Genomic DNA, 23,258 nt, shown 5'->3' on the forward strand with positions numbered 1-23,258 from the left:
GAAGAACATTGAGTGTTTCGTTGAGATTATCAACGATAATCTATAAATATTGCATTTTTCAATACCACATCAGTATCAATCTGAGACACTAATATAATCCCAAGACCTCTGTTGGTTTGTGATATTGAAAAGACCATATCATATACATAGAGAATGTCATATATGGCTTTTTCAATACCACATCAGTATCAATCTGAGACACTAATATAATCCCAAGACCTCTGTTGGTTTATGATATTGACAAGACCATATCATATACATAGAGAATGCCATATATGGCTTTTTAAATACCACATCAGTATCATCCCGAGACACCAATATAATCCCAAGACCTCTATTGGTTTTAAAATTGAAAAGACACTTTCATATACATAGAGAATGTCACATATGGCTTTTTCAATACCACATCAGTAGCAATCCGAGACACCAATGTAAGCCCAAGAACTCTGTTGGTTTGTGAAATTGACAACAAATGGAAGTTTTTAACGACCTTGACTGGCTAAACAGCACTCGCACGGTTGGCTTGTGATATTGAAACGATCCTAGTTTATTATATACTAGTAAACTGTGTTATGCACGTTAAGTAGACATCTTCTCGTGACATGACATGATTAAGACTTGATGTTTGATAACGCTTTGCAACCCTAACCGATATCGATGACATGACGTCATAAAGATTAGGGATTTGCGATATCGATTGAATTCGATATCATCACGATATTTACTTCTAAGAATAGTATATATATACATCATTGTTCTGTTATATACCATAGGAGGGGTGAACCGCCACCAGGGGTTAAAAAATGTGTTACAGCTAACTAGCCCAGGACTTAGTGGCAGCAGGATTTTACTAGCCCTGTTGGAAGAACTGCTAGTCCATCAAAACTGACCTGCTATCCCTAGTATGCCTTAAAAATCAAGAGTTTTCTTCAAAATACAAAGCGGGTGTCCTTCGTTTTGAAGGAGACATTATACACTGTATTTAATAATTTTTGTTGATCTGTTATTTATTCTTTTGTTGCTTAACCTAACTTAGTTGTTCCCACATTCAAAGCAGAATTTTTTTTGCGTGTTTGGGGCAACTAACGGCAATATTCACAGAGCATTGTCTGTTTTTTCATCAGCAACAGCCAACCTTGCCAGGGGAATCATTGTGTCCCAGTTCTGCCAACTTTTTAGAAAGTGAATGCGTGATTTTTTGGCCAAATTGTAAAGATCAAAGAGAAAAAACAGTCCACAAACTATAGTTTAATCCCGCCACATACTAAATGTGCCTGTCACTAGACCCCGCCTCCCTTCTCCCTAGTTAGGAGCCTTAGGAGTGTTGTCGTTTGTTCATGTGTCATAAATACTGTACCTGGCCAAAAGTATTCGTCACCTGCATTTTTTGGCTATGTATTTCATATAAAACCCATTTTTTCAAAAAAAATATTTTGAAGGCATTTATGGTTGGATTTTTATCAACAAGGCCTTAAAAGACGTAGAATTTTCTAAAGTATGCTTTTTTTTGGGGGTAATAGTTATGTCTTCAGGTGTTTTTGTTTTCTCTTGATGTGAAACGTACAATAATTTTTTATAATTTGATTTTTTTGAATATATATATAGCGAATTTCTGAACAGAAAATAATATTTGTGTTTATCTTGTGAAAAACGAAAATGATCCACAAAAAAAATATAACCAAATAAACAAAAAAAACTTTGACAATTCTGCTTCTATTGGTACAAAGTTGCTTAAAATCAAACAATAAATGACCCCTAAATATTTTTTTAGAAACAATGTAGTTTTATATACAAAATATACCGAAAATCTCAAGTGACGAATACTTATGTCAACGCACTAATTCTTTTACATTTTTCGTGTTTGGACTTTGAATAGCAGACTATACCGTGTTAGGTTTTTTCATTTGTACTTTGGTAAAGAGTTGTCTCATTGACAATCAATATCACATATCCTTATTTTTAAAACTCAATTTCAAGCGAGTTTTTTTTCCCTTTTTCGTTTATTGAAATTTAAATTTTGAATTGTAAAAAAATATGTTCTTTTGTAATTTTTAAAAATGCGAAAAGCAATTTACGAAATAGGTTGGATGGTATAATATGGTGCATGTTAAATGTGAAATGCTGCATGGCGTTTTAATTTTCTATGATGATGTTATTGAGTTATAGTGTATGGTGTATGATATGATTGGGAGGTTTACGCCATTTATGTACTGTAAATGTTGTTTGCAATTCAATTTTATAGTTTGTTCTGTTGTATTATTCAAATTGAATCATCGTCCCAGAATATTGGCCGAGGATGGCGCCAGCTAAAACGTTTATTGCCACCACATTATGTATGTGCCTGTCCCCAAAATAGAGGGACGAAAGATACCAGAGGGAAAGTCAACCTCATAGATCGAAAATAAATTGACAACGCCATGGATAAAAATAAAAAAGACAAACAGACACATAATAATACAAAAGACACAACATAGAAAACTAAAGACTAAGCAACACGAACCCTACCAAAAACTGGGGGTGATCTCAATTGCCCTGGAAGGGTAAGCAGATTTTGCTGGTGCCATCCGGAGTCAATTCCCTGGGACATTGATTGAATAGAACAACAGAACAAACTATAAAATTTTAAGTCAGGTGCCTCTATTTCAATGGTTGTTGTTTGTCTCTGTATATCAGACCTTATTATTATTGTTTTGTACATACATCAGGCCTCTTATAGCTTGCAATTCGGGTTTTCATCATTGTTGAAGGCCGTATGGTGACCTATAATATTTTTTAATCCTTTACGCCATTGGATCTCTGATGGAGAGTTGTTTCATCAGCAACCATACCATATCCTTATTTTTATATTTAAATAAGGAGATGTGTAATGATCGTCAATGAGACAACTACATTAAATTTTGTATCAATCAAAGTTCAAATGGAGTGGATGTAAGCAATTGTAGGCAACCGTACGGCCTTCAACAATGACAAAATATACTGTATGGTCGGCTTTAAAAGGGTCCGACATGAAAAATATGAAAGATTTAATTAAGAAAACTAACAGCCAAATTTATAACAAAACAAAACAATTTACGAAAAACAAATATGACAGACATGAACAATCGACAGCTTTGAACTTCATGCTCCTGTTCAGTCGTTGATGCAAATCAGAACCCCCCCCAAAAGTAAAAGTTGTGGCAGTAAACGAGGCACCAGAAACGTTTGAAAAGAGTCAATACGCGATCCGGATCTTCGTTTTCTGAAGTCGTGTTTATCGTTGACCAGTATATTTTACTTGCCAGTACAGAAGAACTCGCCACTTTTTAGATCAGTCTGACGTTTATTTGCCTTAGTTACTAAATGTATGATCGTTTTGGTTACATTTTATATACTAGATAAATATATTTTTTTATATGTCACCTTTCCGATAGAAATACCGGTAATGACAGCTAGATGATCTAGAGGTAGCCGGCTTCTTTTCTGTGTTATTTAATTATTGTGGTCATTTTTCTCTACTCTTTATATCTGAATGTCCATAATTCTTTAATATTTTAGCTCTCCATTATTCTCTGTTCTTTATTTTTATTACCGTATTTTCCCTACTCTCATATTATTGAGGGTAATATTTCTGTACATTTGGTCATTTTTTTCTCTTTGTTATAATTCCTTATAACACCCGAATCATATATCATTAATAACACCAGAATTAACAACGCTCCGTTTTATGTCATTAGGAAATAATAGACTCAACCTATAATAGTTCATGGACGTTCAGTTCTATTTTATATCTATAAACGGAAGTGTTTTTTACTATAGTACTTTAGCACTGGTACAAACTGAGTTGTAAAATCAATGACCTTTGAAAATCGGACAGCATATTTTATAGAAATTAATAATTGAAGAGAAATAATTTTTGTTTTAGCGTGAAATATAATCAAGCTATTATATATAGAGAAAAAAAATGATTTACTGTGAAATATTTGAACGATTTTTTAATTGAAAAGAGAAACAAATGATCCCAATCGAGAATTTTTTTTGTCGGTGCTAAAAGAGTGGGTATGCAGCGAAGTTATTTCTTCAAAATATCCTCAACAGTAACAGGAATGTAAACCTTCGATCTCGATGTATAGGCGGGGACAAACGTGTTTTTGTTTGGACAGTTTACTAGACAAAAAAAATCTCATAAACAGAAAAAACTGACGATAGTAAGAGAAAGGTGTATACTGTAAAAATAGCAAAAACGACAAAATACACGAAGTGTCAAAGTATTTATTTCGTCCATTATTAATTTATAATATGTTTTAATCTCGTCTCGTTTTCTCTCGTGAAATAAAATCTACTTTTTAACTTTCTAAATATGGTTCCGTCATTTCAGTGAAAGAGATGAATACTCGTCAACAAGACGTAAAATAACGACCAGATGTGTAGTATAACATACTACTAGTAATATGATTGATAATATTCTATAACGACCAAAGGGTTTCAAAACGACCAGTATAAAACAATTCAAACGAGACAAATAATGGATTGATCTACATGTATAATAATTTACAAATCAATAAACAAACAAACAACACGTTACAGACAAGAAGATGTGGTGTAATAGTCAACGAAACAAATATCCACCAAAGACCAAATATGTATGCACCTAATAATATTGTTACCTTCAACTCGGAGCCTTGGCTAACAACGCATAGCAAGCTATATAGGACCACCAAATTACTATTGTAAAACAATGTATAAGAGAATTTGTAAACACAAAAGACGAAAAACTAACATGAACACAGCAAAAAACAAAAATCATTGCCTCAACCCAATTCCCGTTACATCATCGTACTTTAGCGTGTCATATACCATCGCACTTAAGGTGGTACCTAACACTACAGGGAGACAACTCTGTAAAATCAGTAGAACGTTTAAATGACGTTGTGTTCTTAAGGGAATATTAAGCTTCTCAATGATCAAAATAAGTGTTTGTCAAACTGCTATTTAACCAGTGTATTTTTTCTGATTAAACGGTTGGTTCAATTTTTTTGATTTTTTTAATATTTTTGTCAAAGGGTCAAAGAAAATACTTTGTCAAATTTTTAAGAAAATTAAACGAGCCAAATTAATTTTAGTTCAGGTGTTAGGTACCACCTTAAATAGCGTCTGACATCATCGCACTTTAGCGTATACCATCGCACTTTAGCGTGACCATCGCACTTTACAGTACCATCGCACTTTAGAGTCATACTAGACTAAGCTTCAAAACTAATATTCATTAGGAAATACGGATTTAGATGTATGGTAAGAAAAATTCACTACGTAACATGCAGTTTAAACTTAATTGTACGTCTTAACAAAATAAATGACATCATATACTTAAAATGACAAGATGAGAGCAAATAAGCAATGTACATGCACAATTTTTCACTTGTAAAAATATAGTTGATTTGTGTCACGTGAAACTGCTGTGAAATGAAACAGTCTGAAAAAAGAGCAACTTTTGGTCTAAACATAATTTGTGGGGACTTTTCCTAGGAATTATGTGGGAAAAGATTTGAATATTGAAATATAAGGACAGTTTAGACTGAAAAGAGTTCGGCACCACTGAGCGTTATAGTACACAACGTTCCCAATCGGCAATCCTCGGTAGAATCCGCTACTCTCGTTAGATGAGGGTACGGAATTGGCCGAGTTGAGACGAATGACAACGTTCCAACTAAAAAAAGATTTTTTTACGTTCAGAATATATAGATAAGGCAATGTGGTATTATTGCCAATGAAACAACAATCCAACACAGTCAGGATTCTACTTCGTCAAAATTATCTCCCCATTACGCCAGTTCATTTTCACAATCGTAGAAATGGAAGCCATTGTAGGGATGACGCGCTGCTAATTTTGCTCTTGAAAACCGATAAATTTATCCACAGAGCACCATTACGATCCTTATATGTCGGTTGTATTCTAATAGACAAATATATCTACTAGCTAATGAGCATCAGTTAATGATCTTGTTTGCACTGATTCAACTTAAAACTAGTGTGTGATCGGTTGTCAGGTGGAATTTTTAAAAATTCTTAAACATCCAAAAACATTCTAATTAAAAATTTTGTTGAAGGGCAGACTAAAAAATTTCAGTGTTTGGAGATTATAAACTCTAGTTATCACACACACAAAAATATATGTTTTCGAAGATATGAATTTTCATCATCCAACTTAAAAGACTGTCGTCAAGTACTTTTAAAAAAAATAGCTATTCGAACACACCTACTCTGTTTTTGTGATTCATTAGATAGGTTTTTCACTTGACCCATATATTTCATCTTTTCGTTCTGTTTTTTTAATGTTATAAAGTCAACTTGTAGCTTTGATATATAAAAATGATAGAATCTGAAGCAAGATGATATATCAAATATTCTTGCTTTGTACGTTTACGACAACATATACATCTCAAACACACCCTAACATAAAAAGATTTTCTCTTTTCGATACAAATGTTACCCATTTTTTGAATTTTTTTCTTGAGTCACATAATGGAAGGGCAGACACGAAAATTACTGAACTGATAGATTGATATGTTCTCCGTCCGCGGTATTTTTTTTAATCGGAGATTAAGCATTTTCTACATCCAACTTGATAGATACCTATGTCGTCGACTTGGTATCTAATTGTTCTGCATTACTACTGTATGTAATAAATAAATTGAAAACTTATGCAAATGGTGTTGTTAAAATAAAACACTTCGTAATTAAGAAGAAAATTGTCGTTTTATTTGTTTCTATTAACCACTAAAAATTTTGTTTCTATAGTAAACATCACAGTAAGCATTCATCGCCTTCTCTAACAAAGAGCTTCGATTGTTTTGTTCTATTTCAACTGGGTTTCCGCCTGACCAAGGTTCAAATGGAGTGAATGTATGCAGTTATAGGCAACTATACGGCCTTTAACAAAGAGAAAACCACATACCATATAGTTGCCTTAAAACATGAAAAAGTTCAATTGAGAAAACCAATTTTCTGATTAATAACAAAACAATTTATGAAAAACAAACATGACGAACATAAACCGACGACCACATCTGAACAACAGGTCTCTGACTTAGGACAGACACACACAGAATGTGGCGTTGTTAAACGTCTTTCTGAGCACTCAATCCTCCCCTTACATTGGACAGTCAGGGTGTTACATATAAGAAACTTACCTTAAATTCAGTTAAGTTGGGGTAGAAAACATGAGATCGAAAACATCAAAACAAAATCACAGACTGCACGTGGAAATATATTTATTACACATCCCTAACAACAACAAAAAAGACGAAGTACCGATCTGAGAGTAACCGCAGACATCTAGTTAAAAGCAAATTACAAATGATAAAAAAATTAATACATCTAAGACTATAATATCAATCAGTAATCATCCAACATCCTAAGGCAGCAACCATTTGATTTTCTGGGGGGGGCTATGGTTTTTTTTTCTGGACAAATTATTTTTTTCGCCTGCGGCGAAAAACAATCTATTTTTTTCGCGACAAGTCGAAAACAATTTATTTCTTTCAATATTAGCATTACATATAGTGGCAGCTGAGGGTGAAACAAACAAATTTTTTTTCTCAGAATCAAAAACAAATTATTTTTTTCTCCAAAAACTGGAAACAAACTTTTTTTTCCAAAAAAAACCATAGCCCCCCCCAGAAAATCAAATGGTTGCTGCCTAAGAACTTAGTGTATATACGTCATTAACCATCGGAGAAAACATGATCTAGTACAATGTCAAAATTGGGGTACCGACAGATTGTAGTACCGCATTTTGTAACAATATTTTTAAGTATTGTTTTAACTTACTGATAACAAATCAATATTTACTCCAATAAAAACAATATTCAAAGATCTAAGTACAGTGTTGAATTCTTAACCTTTTAGAAGAAGTTACTAGTAAGTGAAAGAATAAATAAGTTTACCTAGATTTATTTTCCATTTCAACAAATTAGAAAGACAATAAATGACTACCACTTGATCTTGTAATGGGTTATTGTTAGTATTTTGGTTCGAAAAAAAGTTAAATGACAATAATTACCGACGCCAGTTCAGTTATGAATTATTTCAGTTGGTATACTGATGTTTTTTCGAAAATTTCCAGCAAAGGTTGACAAGGATTGTGATGACTTAAAAACGTTTCTTTGAAAATGATATACCTTTCAATAACTTTTACCAATAAACACACCTGCTCACGCTGTTGACTTTTAAAATGTTTTTAATTTGTACTTAAATAAGTTTTCATAAGTCAACATTGAGATCAGATGACACACTAAAGAAAAAGTCAGTAAAAGCGGATGTTTGCTTGCTGAAAAGAATATCAAAAAGATTTCTTATTTTCAAAGAGTAAAAACCGTCTCGATGCTCGTGGTAGCGTGATCGCCTCCAGAATTGATTAAAATAAGGAGATGTGGTATGACTGCCAATGAGAGAAAACCTACTAAAGATTAAAAGTAAATGAATCTCATCAATTATAGGCAATTGTACGGCCATCAACAATGAGAAAAACCCATACCGTATGGTCGGCAATAAAAGGCCCCGAAATGAAAATTTAAACGATTCAATTGAGAAAACTAACTGCCTCATTTATAACAAAACAATTTACGAAAACAAATATGACAGACAAGAACCAACGACAACTACTGAACTACAGGTTCTTGACTTTGGACAGGCACATAAAGGAGGTGACAGGGTGTGTGTGAGTGCTCAAGCCTCATCATAACCTGGGGCAGTGGTGTAACATTATAACATACGAACAATTCATTCTGTTAAGTTTTTTCACAAGTCAAGTTTATAGAATCGAGACATTTGATTGTTTTTTTCTTTCTGATCGATGTAGCAGACTACTAGTATGTGTAATCTATAAGTATATCTTTTGGTTATGTTTGTCGTTGCGTTGCTCTCTCGTTGGCATATACCCCGCATCTTATTTATCATAAATATGTTATAGTTATTGACCAAGCAAGTCGGTATATAGGATTTAATCTGCACGCTCGTGTGACCCTAATTAACCCGAACGACGTAGGAGTTCGGATTAAAGGGTCACACGAGCGTGCAGATTAAATCCTATATACCGATTTGATTGGCCAATAACTGTTTTAACACATGACGCCATCAATTTACGTGAACGTTTAAGAAATGTGGACGATATTCCGCAATCCAGGGAACCGAGGAAAGATTCTTGTAGGGTTAAGAAAGGGGGAATTACGACTTTAATAAGTTTTAAATCAATAGCTTTTTTTATGTTTAGACTTAATATTCTAAAACTGCGATTTAATGGTAGATTTCTTTTATCATTTCTGTTAAATTCATTCCCATTTTGTATTTAATTAGTGACGATTAAGACTTTGACAAATTGTGTTCTTTCAAATCGGTGTATGAAAAAAAAATCATAACTGAAAGGGTTATTGAGTTTGGATTGATTGCTTTTTAATTTACTTTCCCTCAATGATATGCTTAGAGAAAGATGAACCGAAGAAGATGTTATATTACCTAAACTTAAAATGTTTAATAAACAGAAAATACGTTTCTCTTTCCAATCTTTTACTCCCCCAACCCCACAAATTTCATTTTATCTACTGTATTAATTTTTCAGACACGTCCATCTAAATGAAGTCTGATTGATCTCCAGCTACCACCCCCTCCCCCTGTTTTGAAACAAACTTAAACGTGATCCTCATTAAATTCTCTATAACAGATATAGGAATAGATATTCAAATACATTTCTTTTTTGGCAGAAATTGCCAAAAATTGTTTTAACTTTCTTTCTTACTTTAAAACACTGATTTAAGATTTACGTTGTACACAAAATATGATGCAATATTTTATGTCCCAGCTTAGATAAAAGATCATAAAAGAAAAAAATAATGATATTTATACGTGTTATGACAATAATACATTTTAACTTTATTTTTTTAAGTGTAGGAATTAAAATGTATACATATATTGTATTTAATCCAAGCTTTTATTTCTTGAAAGTGAATTATAGGGAATAGAAGGGATGAAAGTTGTGTCCAAACCCGCTTGAATCTGTTATTTTCTTCTTTCGTTTTTGGCATACAAATCTGTATAAAAAATGTATTTGCCTCGCTTCTTCCTGGAGCAATATGAGGGTCGAATTCACATTCTAACCTCAAATCATGTATTGCACTTGTAAAATCATTGTTGTATCTTTTAAATCATTGTTGCACTTGTTTAATTATTGTTGTACTTACACTTCCATTGTTATTGGTATACATCATTTTGTCGGATATAGATTCCGAAGTACTATCGGAGATAAAATGACGTATAACAAAAAAATGATTGAAGTACTATCGGAGAAAAAATGACGAATAGCAAAAAATGATTGAAGTACTTCCGTATTTGTCTATCAACTTTTATGGACACGAGCTGAAGGTAATAACATATTGAAGGATCTGAAAAAGATTAAACCATATATGGCAATGTCATGCAACTTCATACATTATCTTTTTTTTTCCAGAATTGAGTTTACACAATAAGAACAGCTTGTTTGACAAAAAATAGAGATGAGATAATATTGTGCCATAATTGTCACCATGGATGGTTGTAGATAACAATACCGTTGACGTCATTTTGTTACAGATATCTAGAGAATCCCTGCACTAGTGTATAATGGGAGCAAAACTACGTCACCCGAGTAACTAAGGTTAGTAATCTCCTTTTTAATAATTAATAGAACGGTATTATAAAAGAAAAGTATATACCGAATTGTTAATCCGGCAATGATTATCGTTGCGAACAAGTTATCCATCATATTTTTTAAAAGCTTAATGTGTTTTTTATTAATTTACTCTGCTAACATGAAATAAATGTATGTGGTATGATTGCCAATGAGACAACTACCCACCAAAGTTCAAATGAAGTGGTCGGTGGCCTCCTCCATCTATTTAAACTGACCGCAACAAAATAGCTCAAAAGTGACATATCCAGAAATCAACACCACTTTTCTTATTTGAATATTATACTAAAGAAATCGGATACGGGTCACGGAAATTAATATATTGAAATGATAGGAAATTTTGAAATATATTGTCTGTTTAACTTTAATTTAATGTGTATATTTATTTTCTGTCCCCACAACCTGTCTATCAGTACAGAAAATAAATATACACATTAATATGACGAAACATAATGACTGTCGTTGCAAAAATCAAGGTTCTTGAGCTATTTAAAAAATCGAAGCGAGAGGCTTTTAACATTGCAGTATAAAATACAGGTAAAAATGGCTGAAACGTCAAATTTCCAAACTTTGTGTTGACAATTGGCCAACAAGGTCATTACAAAAACAGGTTGCGGGGATGAAACTTGAAACTTGAATTTCCAAAGAATAAGCAAGTCCAAACCTTTTATGTGTAGTCGTTGATTGACTCTAGGTTCCCACGTAAAGTTAAAATGCCTCTATTTCAAGAAGAATAAACTCACGAAAACACGAATAAATCACTAAATTCGCGTTCATTGTTTTGATTTTGACCGCCTGACAACTTTACGGTAATATCAGAGTGATTATAAACAAGTACTCTGTGTGACTTATAATATCCGTGTTTTAAAGATTTTAATGATATCAAGCCAGTCCAGTTTAAACTGTTATCACGTGGTACAATTCTCATTTACATATTATGAATATTAATTAGCTAAAGTACTACTAATTTCTGGCTATGGGCGCACTAGTACGTTTGCGCGCATTTGTGGATTAAAATGCTTTACGTTTGCGCGCAGCTTTTGATTTACATTTGCGCGCATTCATTTTACAGGTAAACTCAGGTAAAAATATAAATAAAAATTAAACCAAATTACAATTGACTATATATTTTTTTATTTTCATAATAAATATGACTATCAATTATTAATTTTGAAAATATTTCTTAATTCAAACTATATATTGTTCATATTGAATTATAAAACCAATTATTAAGTGATCATTATTAACTCCGAAGTATAGCTTAATTAATACATGTAACTTCATTGCGAATATTTCAGAGTGAAAAGGATTTAAACGAATAGTGATCGTTTTTAAAATAAGTAAATAATTTAAGTTAGTTTGTAAAGTTACACCAAGGCACAAACATGGAGTTTCGACACGTACCTACATGTAAAGTAATGAAATTATCAATACTTTTTCCTTTATGATTAGCTATGTTTTAGCTTTTTAAATTTTTTATCTGTACATATTTCTAGGATTTAGTGCTTGTGCATAATAAAACGGACTTATCTTGCTCGAAATCCCACTTCCACCTCATCGTTGGTGAGTAGGGTACCAAGACTAACGGAATGAGTACTTATACTAGTAAATAATTGAACTAATTATAAATAAATAAGTATTATTACCTGTATTTTACCTGAGTTTACCTGTCAAAAAAATGCGCGCAATTGTAATCAAAAGCTGCGCGCAAACGCAATGATTTTGCGCGCAAATGTAATGGTAATGTGCGCAAACGTAATGCACCGCTGGCTATATGGTCCAAGGACACAGTTATCGTCCTTTGGTTTTCGTTGTGTAAACAGTGTATAACTTGCATGTTTTATGTGATACACTTTCCCAATTTATTTCTTGATATTAAATGCATGAAATATTAAGTAGGGGGATGTAATTACAATGTCAAAAAAATTTGGGTGCTGAATCTTTATGTTAAGTATTGATTTGGTCCAGTTCAAAAAGGTCAAATTTTATCACGTCTGAAGCTGTCAAACTGAATTTTACACCCCTTAACACAGAACTGTCAATATGTTGAGTTAGAGCTGGTAGAAGTTTCTATAATTTTGATATTATTTGTTTCACTGGTAGTACACTACACTGTAAAAATCTTTTTGAGAAAGAGCAGGTGCGATTTTTTTAATTTGAATTTATTGTCTAAAAGAAATGCACTACGAAATAACTGTGTTCTCTGGCCATATATGACGCTTTAAGTTGCGTTAAAACACAAACAATCAAAAGAAGTGGTGGTAAGTAATTATAGACAACCTTACGTTGCGTATAGGTCATAATTTTCTGATCATGTGTAACCAATTGCTGTTGTTGTCATTTAGTGTTTTACTGTACAATGACCCATCTCTAACTTATTGTCTATAAAGTTTTTCAACAGAAATGAATCTATACTACGTTTATAATTGATTATTTGCTATACACCAACAAAAAAACTAAAGTGTGTTATTAAACGTGTTAAAGGAGTAGGGGCATTAAGGCCTGGTTTTTGGCCCAAGAAAATAAAATGTTTGATAACTTTTTCAAATTGGAACACAATCTTTAGTAATGCATAGGGTCAAGAAATATAAATGAAAAACATTAAGATTCTTATGTGATGACGTCACAATTACGTCATAATATATACTGTTTTCACAAAAACGATGAAAATTCAGAATTTATGCAGTTTTCTATCTTTATTTCTGTTGTGGAAACATCGTGCGCAGCCAAGAAACAACAAAACAATTTAACTGAAGCTTTATCATTACTATTGACAAAATCTCACCAAATATAAAGTTGTTTCTTGGGTGCGCACATACTTTTCCAATCGAAAATATACTTAACAATTTGATGAAAAACAAGGAAAATCACAAAATTTTACAAAATATGGAAATTAAGGCATGATTTGTTGCCATGGTAACTTGTTTAATATCCAAAATTATTTTGTTTTTCTGAATACCTTCTACCTGAGATACTTTCCAGTAATTTTAAAATATGTATGATAACTTTTAAATTTGCAGTAATTTTTGGGCCAAACTTATCTGAAGGTTTGTTAATTCAACGCTACAATAAATGGACGTTATGTAAAATATATTTAATAATAGATGTAACACGTCTTCTGATTTGCTGGGGTTTTATATCAATCAGCTCATAGACAACATTTTGTCATGACACCCAGACGAAATCACAATTTTTTCTTAAAACTTATTCATTGAAAATGGTATGAAGAATTAAATTATAAGGAATTTTTGTAATATTTTTTTCTGTCTATTCAAATAACTTTAAATTTTAAACATCGTTAAAGTACATGCTTTTCAGTGTGCACCACATGTTTGATATTATTTCTCCACATACAGAAAAATAGATCTAATAAATAAATGCTATTTCATATTACTTTTAAAACAAGGCAAATTGTATAAAATGTATTTATTGAAAAAAATGATACAATTTATTACCATGTACTGGACACCGAACCGTGTGACACGTAATCCGTATATCACGATTTTGCGATGTAAGTGATTAATTATACATTTATTTCTTTTTTATTATATCTTTTTTGTTTTAAATACGTTTATCAAATTACACAATAATCGCATTTTCTACAGATAAAAATGTTATGAATATCGAGAGAAAAAAACACCCCTATATATACGGTTATTAAGATAAGATAAGATAAGAATTTTATTAATCTAAGCAAGAACCCATAAAGGGCATCATTTTACAACACATCAATATAATTGGAAAAAGCAAAACAGAATAATAACTAATTACTTAGCGACTTCATTAAAAGGTTATATTAAGAATATTTATTAGTATTTCACCTTAAAAATTGATATGTTTAGCGGGATTAATATACATAATCGCAATTGGATAGAAAGTCACACTTTAAAGTCATATGAAACGAGTGACTGGTGAATAAACTTAAGACTTCTGTGCACGATTTTGAATCCATATCGTATCATCGTAAACAAAAACATTTCACTTGGTCAGTGTTGTTGTGAAAATATGGCAGCTAATTAATGGTCGTATTTTGAAACCGAAGTTTACCGATTGCCACCTTTGTAAACAATCAATAAAGAAGCATGCATATCCAGATACGCACGTGTATAACATGTACAATAAGATATATCACCGAATTGATTGTGTTATCCATTATACTTATAGGTCAGCCAATACTTCTTCATGTTTTGTGAAGTTTTGAAACCTGGTGCATTAAAGGCAATAATGGTCGGTTGAAAACAAAACGTTCCGACAAAAGGGTTGATTTCCCAACTTTCCATTTCTATTTAGGAACCTTCTCCTGCATACGGAGCACATCCCTCTCAGTTGAAATAATTTTCGAGATGAATTTCTATCATGATTTATTTGATAGAGGAGTTCTGCTCACAAGGAAGCTACGTGTATTAAACCAACAATTCCAAGTGATGAGGTTGAAATCATTCCTTCGTAAATTTTAAGGACCCCATCATGAGTTGGTTGACCAGTTTTTGATGGGGGTCCGTGTTGCCCGATCTAAATAAGTTTTCTATGTTGAGTTTAGTGTACTGTTGATTGTCTGTAACACGTGGTATTTTTCTTTTTCCATGGCGTTGTTAGTTTATTTCGACTTATAAGATGGAAGTCACTTTGGTATATTTTGCCTCTCTATTAATATGAGTTCATTTAAAGTGTTTAGGTGTTTAATAAAATTGATGTAATTTAAAAGCCTCATACGGGTTATGTTCAATGGCGGGTCCAGGGGGAGGGTTCCGGGGGTTGGCGATCAATACATTTGAATAAGGACATATGGTTGGACCCCCCTTGATCCTGGGTTTGGACCCCCTTTTTTAAATGGCTGGATCCGCCCCTGATGTTAACAGGCGAAATAAGCTTTAAGAGAGTTGTATTAGTTCAAAAAGGATAAAATGTTCAAAAATAGAAATGCGTTTGCTTTTTGCAAAATCTAAATCCTGTAAATCTTGACTTCTTTCGTGCAGTAATTAACAATTTACGTTAATCTAAATGGACAGTCATTCATGTTTAGCATGTTTTAGTGCATGGAAAGCTATGTACATGAACATATTACGGAAAATACCGATTTTCCATTGGACGAGTGAGTGTTCTTTTAAATATAACTAATCGTGTATATTCAACACTTCAGTATCAATCAGTACACATCCAATAGATTTTGTGTAAAGACTTCTTAATCATGACAGGAAAACAAAATATTATACAATGCCAAAATACCAGTATAAGAATGTAGTAAATGTGTATAGCGGTGCCAAGGCTCTGTGTTGAAGACCGTATTTTGACCTATAATCATAATAATGGTTAACATTAATTTGATAAACTTAGACTTGGATGGAGAGTTGTCTTATTGGCACTCATACTACATATTCTTCTACTTGTCTCTAGCTGTATAAAATACCTATATTTGTTTGAAATTAATTGTCATTTTAATCAAAATGCTAAAACAAAAGTACTTTTAAGGGAAAAAATCATAAAAATAACTACTTCTGTTTAAATATCAATGGATCCAACACACGAACAATTACTACAGATGAAATAGATACAGACGTTTGTGAGGGTCTGATGGGTTACTGAATACAAAACAGTGTACAGAAAGTGCTGTTTAAAAGGAAAACAAGAGAAAATAGGCAAAAATTATAACGAAAAGAGAATTGTGGGGATTTAAAATATAAAGAATAGATAATTATGGGCAAAGTAACTAAAACAAAAATAGAGAAACTGGTCTATATAATTTAAAAAAAACAACCTTATACAACCCACTTTTATTTTTTCATGTGTATTGGTTTTGTAATACATTTCAGTTCAATGTCATTTACCTTTCAAAACATCACGATTTTAATGTTCAAACCATAAAGGCATGTATGCATGCAAATTACTTAATTAGACTGTTTTTTGGCTAATATAAAGCTATTCCTAATCTTTAATTGAGCATAGCACTCTTGTTAATTTAAACGAAAGGTTGTCTTTGTTTAAATCTATCGCATAAATGTTTGTGGGTGTCAAATTAGGAGGAGGGTTTCCCATGTGATTAATAATTAGTTTGATATATAAGCAATAAATAACCATAGTTTAAATCTTTTTTAATAGCTAAACAAGATGATGCCACTTTAATCATAATCCGAAACAGCGGATGTCTTTACAATAGAAATTAAAACTGTCTGTAGTCTGCTGAAGATGAAGTTAAACTCCGCCTTTATTCTGAGGATCGCCTTTCCATGAAACTTAATTAAAGTAGGCGATTTATTATTTCAGACAGATAATCTGTAGGGGTTTATATCGTGGTATAAAAACCTGATATCTTTACATACTTTCAAATGATTTTCTATGCTGTTTTAGGCTAGCGCTACATGTTCATAGATGGCGTCCAAGACTTACGAGGACGAATTGACGGGTAATGAATTGGCTAATTTGTATACCTTTATACAGATTATACAAGTGGGAAAGGAAAATCTACAAACTGATGATCAAATCGAGAAGACCGAATCATATCTACATGCTTACATTCAGAATGCATTAAATGACCATCCATTGAATAGCTTGCGTCATCCAAATGTACAATTACCGTTCTACGATGCTCGATTGGACATTGAAAGAGACGACATTTTTTCTACGCGCATGTACATGATAAATTTCCAAATTTTATCACTTCGATATTGGAACAAAAATGCAAGAAAAAAACTGATGGAAAAATATTTTCAAAAACTACAAACTAACGTCACGACGGCGAGACTTGTGTCAGAAAAGATAGTGGAATCCCTATCATCCTTTACACGTGACCCAACTAGCAATGACGCACTAGCTCACAGAGATAAACCAGAATACTCAAACATTCCCGGAGATAACTTCTTGAAAAAAATCCTAAATTATTGGCTGATAGTTCCAAGGACACAATGGGATATTTCGGACGTCCTCCACCAGATGTATACGTTTGACATATTCCATCAAGGCTTTTTCTCAAAATATGTACATTTCTTTACCATACCAACGAATGTGCTGTTGTTGATGGTGTTTCTTGCTCAGTTCAACATCCCGACCCTTGGAGAATTACGATACGGAAATGTGTTTGCAGTTAACTTAGCTCTTGTCTTATTTGGCATTTTTGGTGTTGCCTACGTCATCATAGGTGTCCGTCAAAACAGTTGGGAATGGGGTGTTGCAACATTTGGTGTTCTTGCTATTCTTAATATGGCAGGAAATGTGTGGTACTACAGTTATCGGGCCATTGACAATCGGTGGTACAACCCGACAAACATCTACAGCAATCCGTTGGTATGGAGTTACATTGTGTCTTTCATGCAAACTGCATCCCATTTGGTAGTCCCTCAGTTACCCCCAAATGTAACAGGTAAGACATGTTTTTTTTAAATTGTACAATATTTTAGCTATTTTCGAAATTTTTGAAGATTTAAAAAAAGCAGCCACTTTTTTACCCCTCGAACAAAATTGAATTCGACCATCAGAAAGCCTCTAAAGGTTTACTTTTACATGTTGAGACTTGAATGTAGGGTTGTCTCATTGGCACTCATACCATATCTTATATCTATTTAAGTCATAAAACGATAATTATACTTGTTCAAGGATTTGATATGAAACGAAAAAGTTCTCGGCCACGCCTCGCATTTTCCAGGTTGAGTCTAAGCCACATCTTTAAATCGTTAGTATGTCTAGTCAATAGATTATTCTTGTCTACCTGTAGTCTCACTTTTATTTATATTATGAAAACAGTTGTAACACTTCTATTGATATTTTCAGCTGTTCTTAATGTGTTTTTTTTTACGATGCATTTGAGAAAGAAACTGATTTAATCTACCATTTTCTATACTAGAAAATGCATGTACCAAGTCAGGATTATAACAGTTGTTATCCATTCGTTTGACGTGTTTGGTCTTTTGATTTTTCCATATGATTAGAGATTTTCCGTTTTTATTCACTGCATGCATGGAATGATGCAACATTTAATGGTACCCGAATAATCCAGTCGTTTGTTCTACTTTCTACTGATTGCTTCTTTATAGATATAGGAAGATGTGGTGTGAGTGCCAATGACACAAATCTCCGTACAAATAACAATTTATCGACATAGTTAATTCCTGACGAAATTAGTCTTTTTATAACTACTAAAGTAGCTGTTTTTCATACACGCTGTTCCATAAGGGGTCTAGATAGGATTGGAGCTTACTGAATTGAATTCTAACAATTTGAAAAAAATTGAAGAATCAAGAAATAGGCACAGACATAGTTTATTGTGAATGTAGATGTACTGTTAAAATACCCAAAAATTGATAGAAATTGGTATGGGCCAGAAAAGAGATGCAATGTTACTAGCTTTAAAAATAAATAATGTAGAAAAATCTAAATAATATTTTAAGATCTAAATCTCCCAGAATGAAGAAAGGTTGACGTGTGATCAATTCAACTGACACGTTTCTACATGAAAATGCCTAAAGACCAACATACAACAAGATATAACGTAAGACAACCACTGACGATTTCTTGCTAGTGGCTGGTATATTAAATATCCAGTTTATAAGACGCTTTTCCTTTTTATTTCAATCAAGCACGATCTGCAGTTTAAAACCCAGATGTTCATTTCTGTGATTTTATTGTCTAGATTAAATTTCCAGATGATATTAATTTTCAGTGTTATTTATAGATATATATATAGAGAGAGATTTCGGTTAACATTTATATTTCTTGTTTTGGCAATGCTTCTTTAAATAATTTTTATCGGTTCTTAATTTTCCGCAAGGATCAGTTATGAGAGTGTTAGTTTACCACAAAGATCTTAATATCTTTAATAATAAAAGTTTATTAATAACATGCATAGTCAATATTCAGTTTAGTATGATAAACAAATAAGATGAGGGTATGATTGTCAACGAGATAACTCTTCAGCTGAGACCAAATAACGTAGAAGTTAACAACTGTAGCTTATCGTACTTCCTTTAACAATGAGCAAACCCCATACTGCATATTAAGCTATAAAAGGCCACGAAATGACAAATAAGAAAATTTCGGAACAAGAACGTGTCTAAAAGATAAACAGATAAACAGACCGCAACAACCGAAAGCTGAAGATCGAGTACAACAACCACTCCAAAAACAGAGCCGCACTTTATATAATATGTACATGTTTATAAAAAAAAGAAGATGTGGTATGATTGCCAATGAGACAACTGTCTACAAGAGACCAAAATGACACAGACATTTACAACTATAGGCCACCGTTCGGCCTTCAACAATGAACAAAGCCCATACCTCATAGTCAGCTATAAAAGGACCCGATAAGACAATGTAAAACAATTCAAACGAGAAAACTAACGGCCTTATTAATATGAAGAAAAAAAAAGAACGAAAAACAAATATGTAACACATAAACAAAGTTAACGACAACCACTGAATTACAGGCTCCTGACTTGGGACAGGAACATACATAAATAATGTATTTTTGTATTTTTCCGTTTGCTTTTTTTTTTTTTTTATAAAACAGTTTATATTTTTCTTCCAGGCACCAATTACTGGGAATCATATACTTCGTTCTTCACAATAAAGAGAAAGACCAAAGAATCAACAATCAAACACATGGTATTTCTGTCACTTTCAGTGGTACTATTTCCGGTCTTGTTTGTTTTCGACGAATGGGTTTCATCCCCTCGTTTATTAGGCACTGAGGTTAGTAAGATCTTTACTCATTCAATTACTTAAAAATACTATTATATAAGGGAACGACCATTTAATTTCAAGGGGTGTTATGTTTTTTTTTTCCAAAAACAAATCTTATCCCCAATTTCATGAAGAAAAAAAACAGTTTAGGTCAAGCAGATGACCAAAAAAACATATACTCTGAATCCAGATTATCTCCATGCCTTTGACTCAGACAAAAAAAAACCAACACTATTGACGTTAAATGGTTGCACCTAAATGCACTTAATGTTGGCTAAAAATAAATTTCACAAATTTACTTTTTATTCACAAAGAAATGAAATAAACCAATAATATCCAATATAGAAAAAAAAACTTCGAACATATATCATACATTGTACTAGCATACTGTCTAATCGCCAGTCAATGCCAGTAATTTAAGCTACCTATAATGTATACCATAAACAAGAATAAAAGAAGCAATGGCGGCTCTGAATCGTACCGGGTTTTGACAAGACTAGTGTTCAACGACATATTCGAGTAACCCTAAAACAATGTACGTTGACAATAACCATTATACACTATCTACAAGCATTTGTCCTGCAACCAGCCAACTATTGTACAAATAAAAGATCTTTGCTCTATTCATATAGTATTATCGTCTTATATGCAGGACGAGAACAAATTACCGTCGATAAGTTATACAAATTAGTCGCTCGATATAAAGAATGGAAACATGACAGCCACTGAAAAAGAGCGGAGATGTAAGATAGGTAAACATTTTGCTTTGCAACATGCCTAATGTCATCAACAAACCGCTAAAAGAGCTGTTGCAAGTATTCTACAGCGTGCAGAGAGCTTGGCACTCTCCTTACCCGCTGACAAGATGTGGCTGAATATTTAAACATCCCGCAAGCTAAACAAACACCCTTTTTAACAACGGTTTACTGCTCGATGGGAGAATTTTAGAGATGATCGTATTTCAATACTAAAAAACAACTATTGGAATTCGAACTCAGAATTAAAACAATTTGAACTTTTGTCTGAAAATAACAAGTACTTGCTTCCAATCTGGCTTTTCTTCCTGCTTCTAAGGCTCGTTCAACTAAATCCTATATCTATATTTACCTTACAATTTTCTGAAAATTTGAAAAATTGAAATTAATTAGGAAAATGATGGTTGATGAATAGCCATAGACGACGAACCTTGCCACCTGTAATAAAAGACCGGAAGTCAGACCTGTCTACAATATATGAAACCATTCATATATGCAATAAGGTAAAAAAAGAAACAAAAAAGATCCCAGCGAAGAAAACAACTACGTAACAAGGACAACAAAGACGTTCCACTGTAGACAACCCGAGAACCAGGAAGAACATAACATAAAAGAATAAAACATATCCAGAATGGACTAAACCAGGAACATACATGATGATATACTGTTCCACGGACTAATCTTGAAAACTGTTTGACGCAAATTTTTAACAATAAAACTAATATTGAACACAAAGATAATTGGCGATATTCAAATGACTCTAAAGTTTAAATGTCTCCTTAAAAATGCAATTGTATTTAATTAAAAAACAACAATCCTGGAAAAAAATGATTAACCTTTATCTCCAGCTCAAACTGGGTAACCAGACACAATTAATACAAACAAAAACAAAAACAAATGCTTTTGGTATACAGATGATATTAGAAGTTTTTGTATATTTTAGGTTCTATACATTATGACAGGAATTGGATACAGACCAAAGATTTTTCAGAGGTATTTCAGAGTAGTTGAAAAGGCTGTTCTCCATGGTAACCCGATTATCGACCGATTTCCTACAAACTACAATGATCTCCGATTCGATACAGCTGAACAGATACAATCTAAGGAAGAGAACGGATTCGTTTCAGAAAATAAATCCGCAAAATCATGAGCAGACGACTAATGGTTATGTACCAGACACATGTGCTATATACTAGAAAAAAATCAAACACGAGATTTAAACTGTGACAACTAGAAAACTACATTTACTCCTTTCTTTGTTTTTTGTTATTAATATTTACTGTTAAAAATGTTATTGTTGTAATAAATATGTTCAGTGAATTATAGATGTTTATTTATATTAAAATTAATTTTGTTGCTGTTTTAGTACAGGCAATTGAGTAATTTACTATTTAACCGTTGATATGTTAAAAATTGCTTTTGAATTACTATTGATTTATATATATTCGACTGAAAACTTCATACAAATAGAAATAAATTACTTATCGTGTAGGAGGGTTTTGGGAAATCAAAGAGGGATGGGGGAGAGAAAAAAAAGGAAAAAACCAGTATGCACAACAAGAAAAAATGTCAAGGTCCACGATTAACATCTAAACATCATTACACTAGTATTTGAAAGGTTTGTTCATATGAAATGGCAAATCTTTTATATTTTTTTGAAAATGGTACGGATATAATAAACACGTTTGCTGCAGATTTATGCAGTGTCAGCGCGTATGACACTGGCATGACATTGTTCAAGGTGAAGAGTTTCGGGCGCTAATAATCTAAAATCCGTCACATTCTGTATGTTTGTCTCAAGACAGTAACCGGTAGTTGTTCTGTTGTTGTTGTTTTTGTTGCTGCGTATCATATTTATATTTCGTTTTTCATTTTGTTCATTCATCAGATCGTTATATTATTAGTTTTGTTTAATTTGAATTGTTTTCTATTTTTTCACGTCGAGGTCTTGTACAGCGGTATGGATTTCACCCGATTTCAGATATGAAGGTAGCATGATGACCTTTTTTCGTCATTTGTTTACACCTAGTATACTAAGTCAAGATCATGATGTTCAGAGGTTGTCGTTTGTTGATATGGTTCATACATTTGTAAGTGTTTCTCGTTCCTCGTTTTTTTTATATACAATAGTTTTC

The 23,258-nt window shown here is 32.6% G+C and overlaps 1 protein-coding gene across 3 annotated transcripts in view; it reads left to right on the forward strand.

The window, feature by feature from the left end:
- The window catches only part of LOC139499975 (uncharacterized), a 35,453-nt gene extending 12,965 nt beyond the window's left edge, over nucleotides 1-22,488 (forward strand). For 2 of the 3 annotated variants that reach the window (XM_071288647.1, XM_071288646.1), the window contains exons 2-5: nucleotides 10,478-10,663; nucleotides 17,042-18,050; nucleotides 20,214-20,377; nucleotides 22,067-22,488. In XM_071288647.1, coding sequence (XP_071144748.1) covers nucleotides 17,063-18,050; nucleotides 20,214-20,377; nucleotides 22,067-22,273 — 1,359 coding nt within the window. In that variant the 5' untranslated portion in view covers nucleotides 10,478-10,663; nucleotides 17,042-17,062 and the 3' untranslated portion in view covers nucleotides 22,274-22,488. Of the gene's footprint in view, nucleotides 1-10,477; nucleotides 10,664-17,041; nucleotides 18,051-20,213; nucleotides 20,378-21,516; nucleotides 21,627-22,066 lie in introns of all 3 variants that reach the window. The other variant, XR_011658278.1, reaches the window with a different exon arrangement.
- The last annotated feature ends 770 nt before the right edge of the window (nucleotides 22,489-23,258 follow it).

This window comes from Mytilus edulis, chromosome 13 (assembly GCF_963676685.1).
Source record: "Mytilus edulis chromosome 13, xbMytEdul2.2, whole genome shotgun sequence".
Taxonomy (NCBI): domain Eukaryota; kingdom Metazoa; phylum Mollusca; class Bivalvia; order Mytilida; family Mytilidae; genus Mytilus; species Mytilus edulis.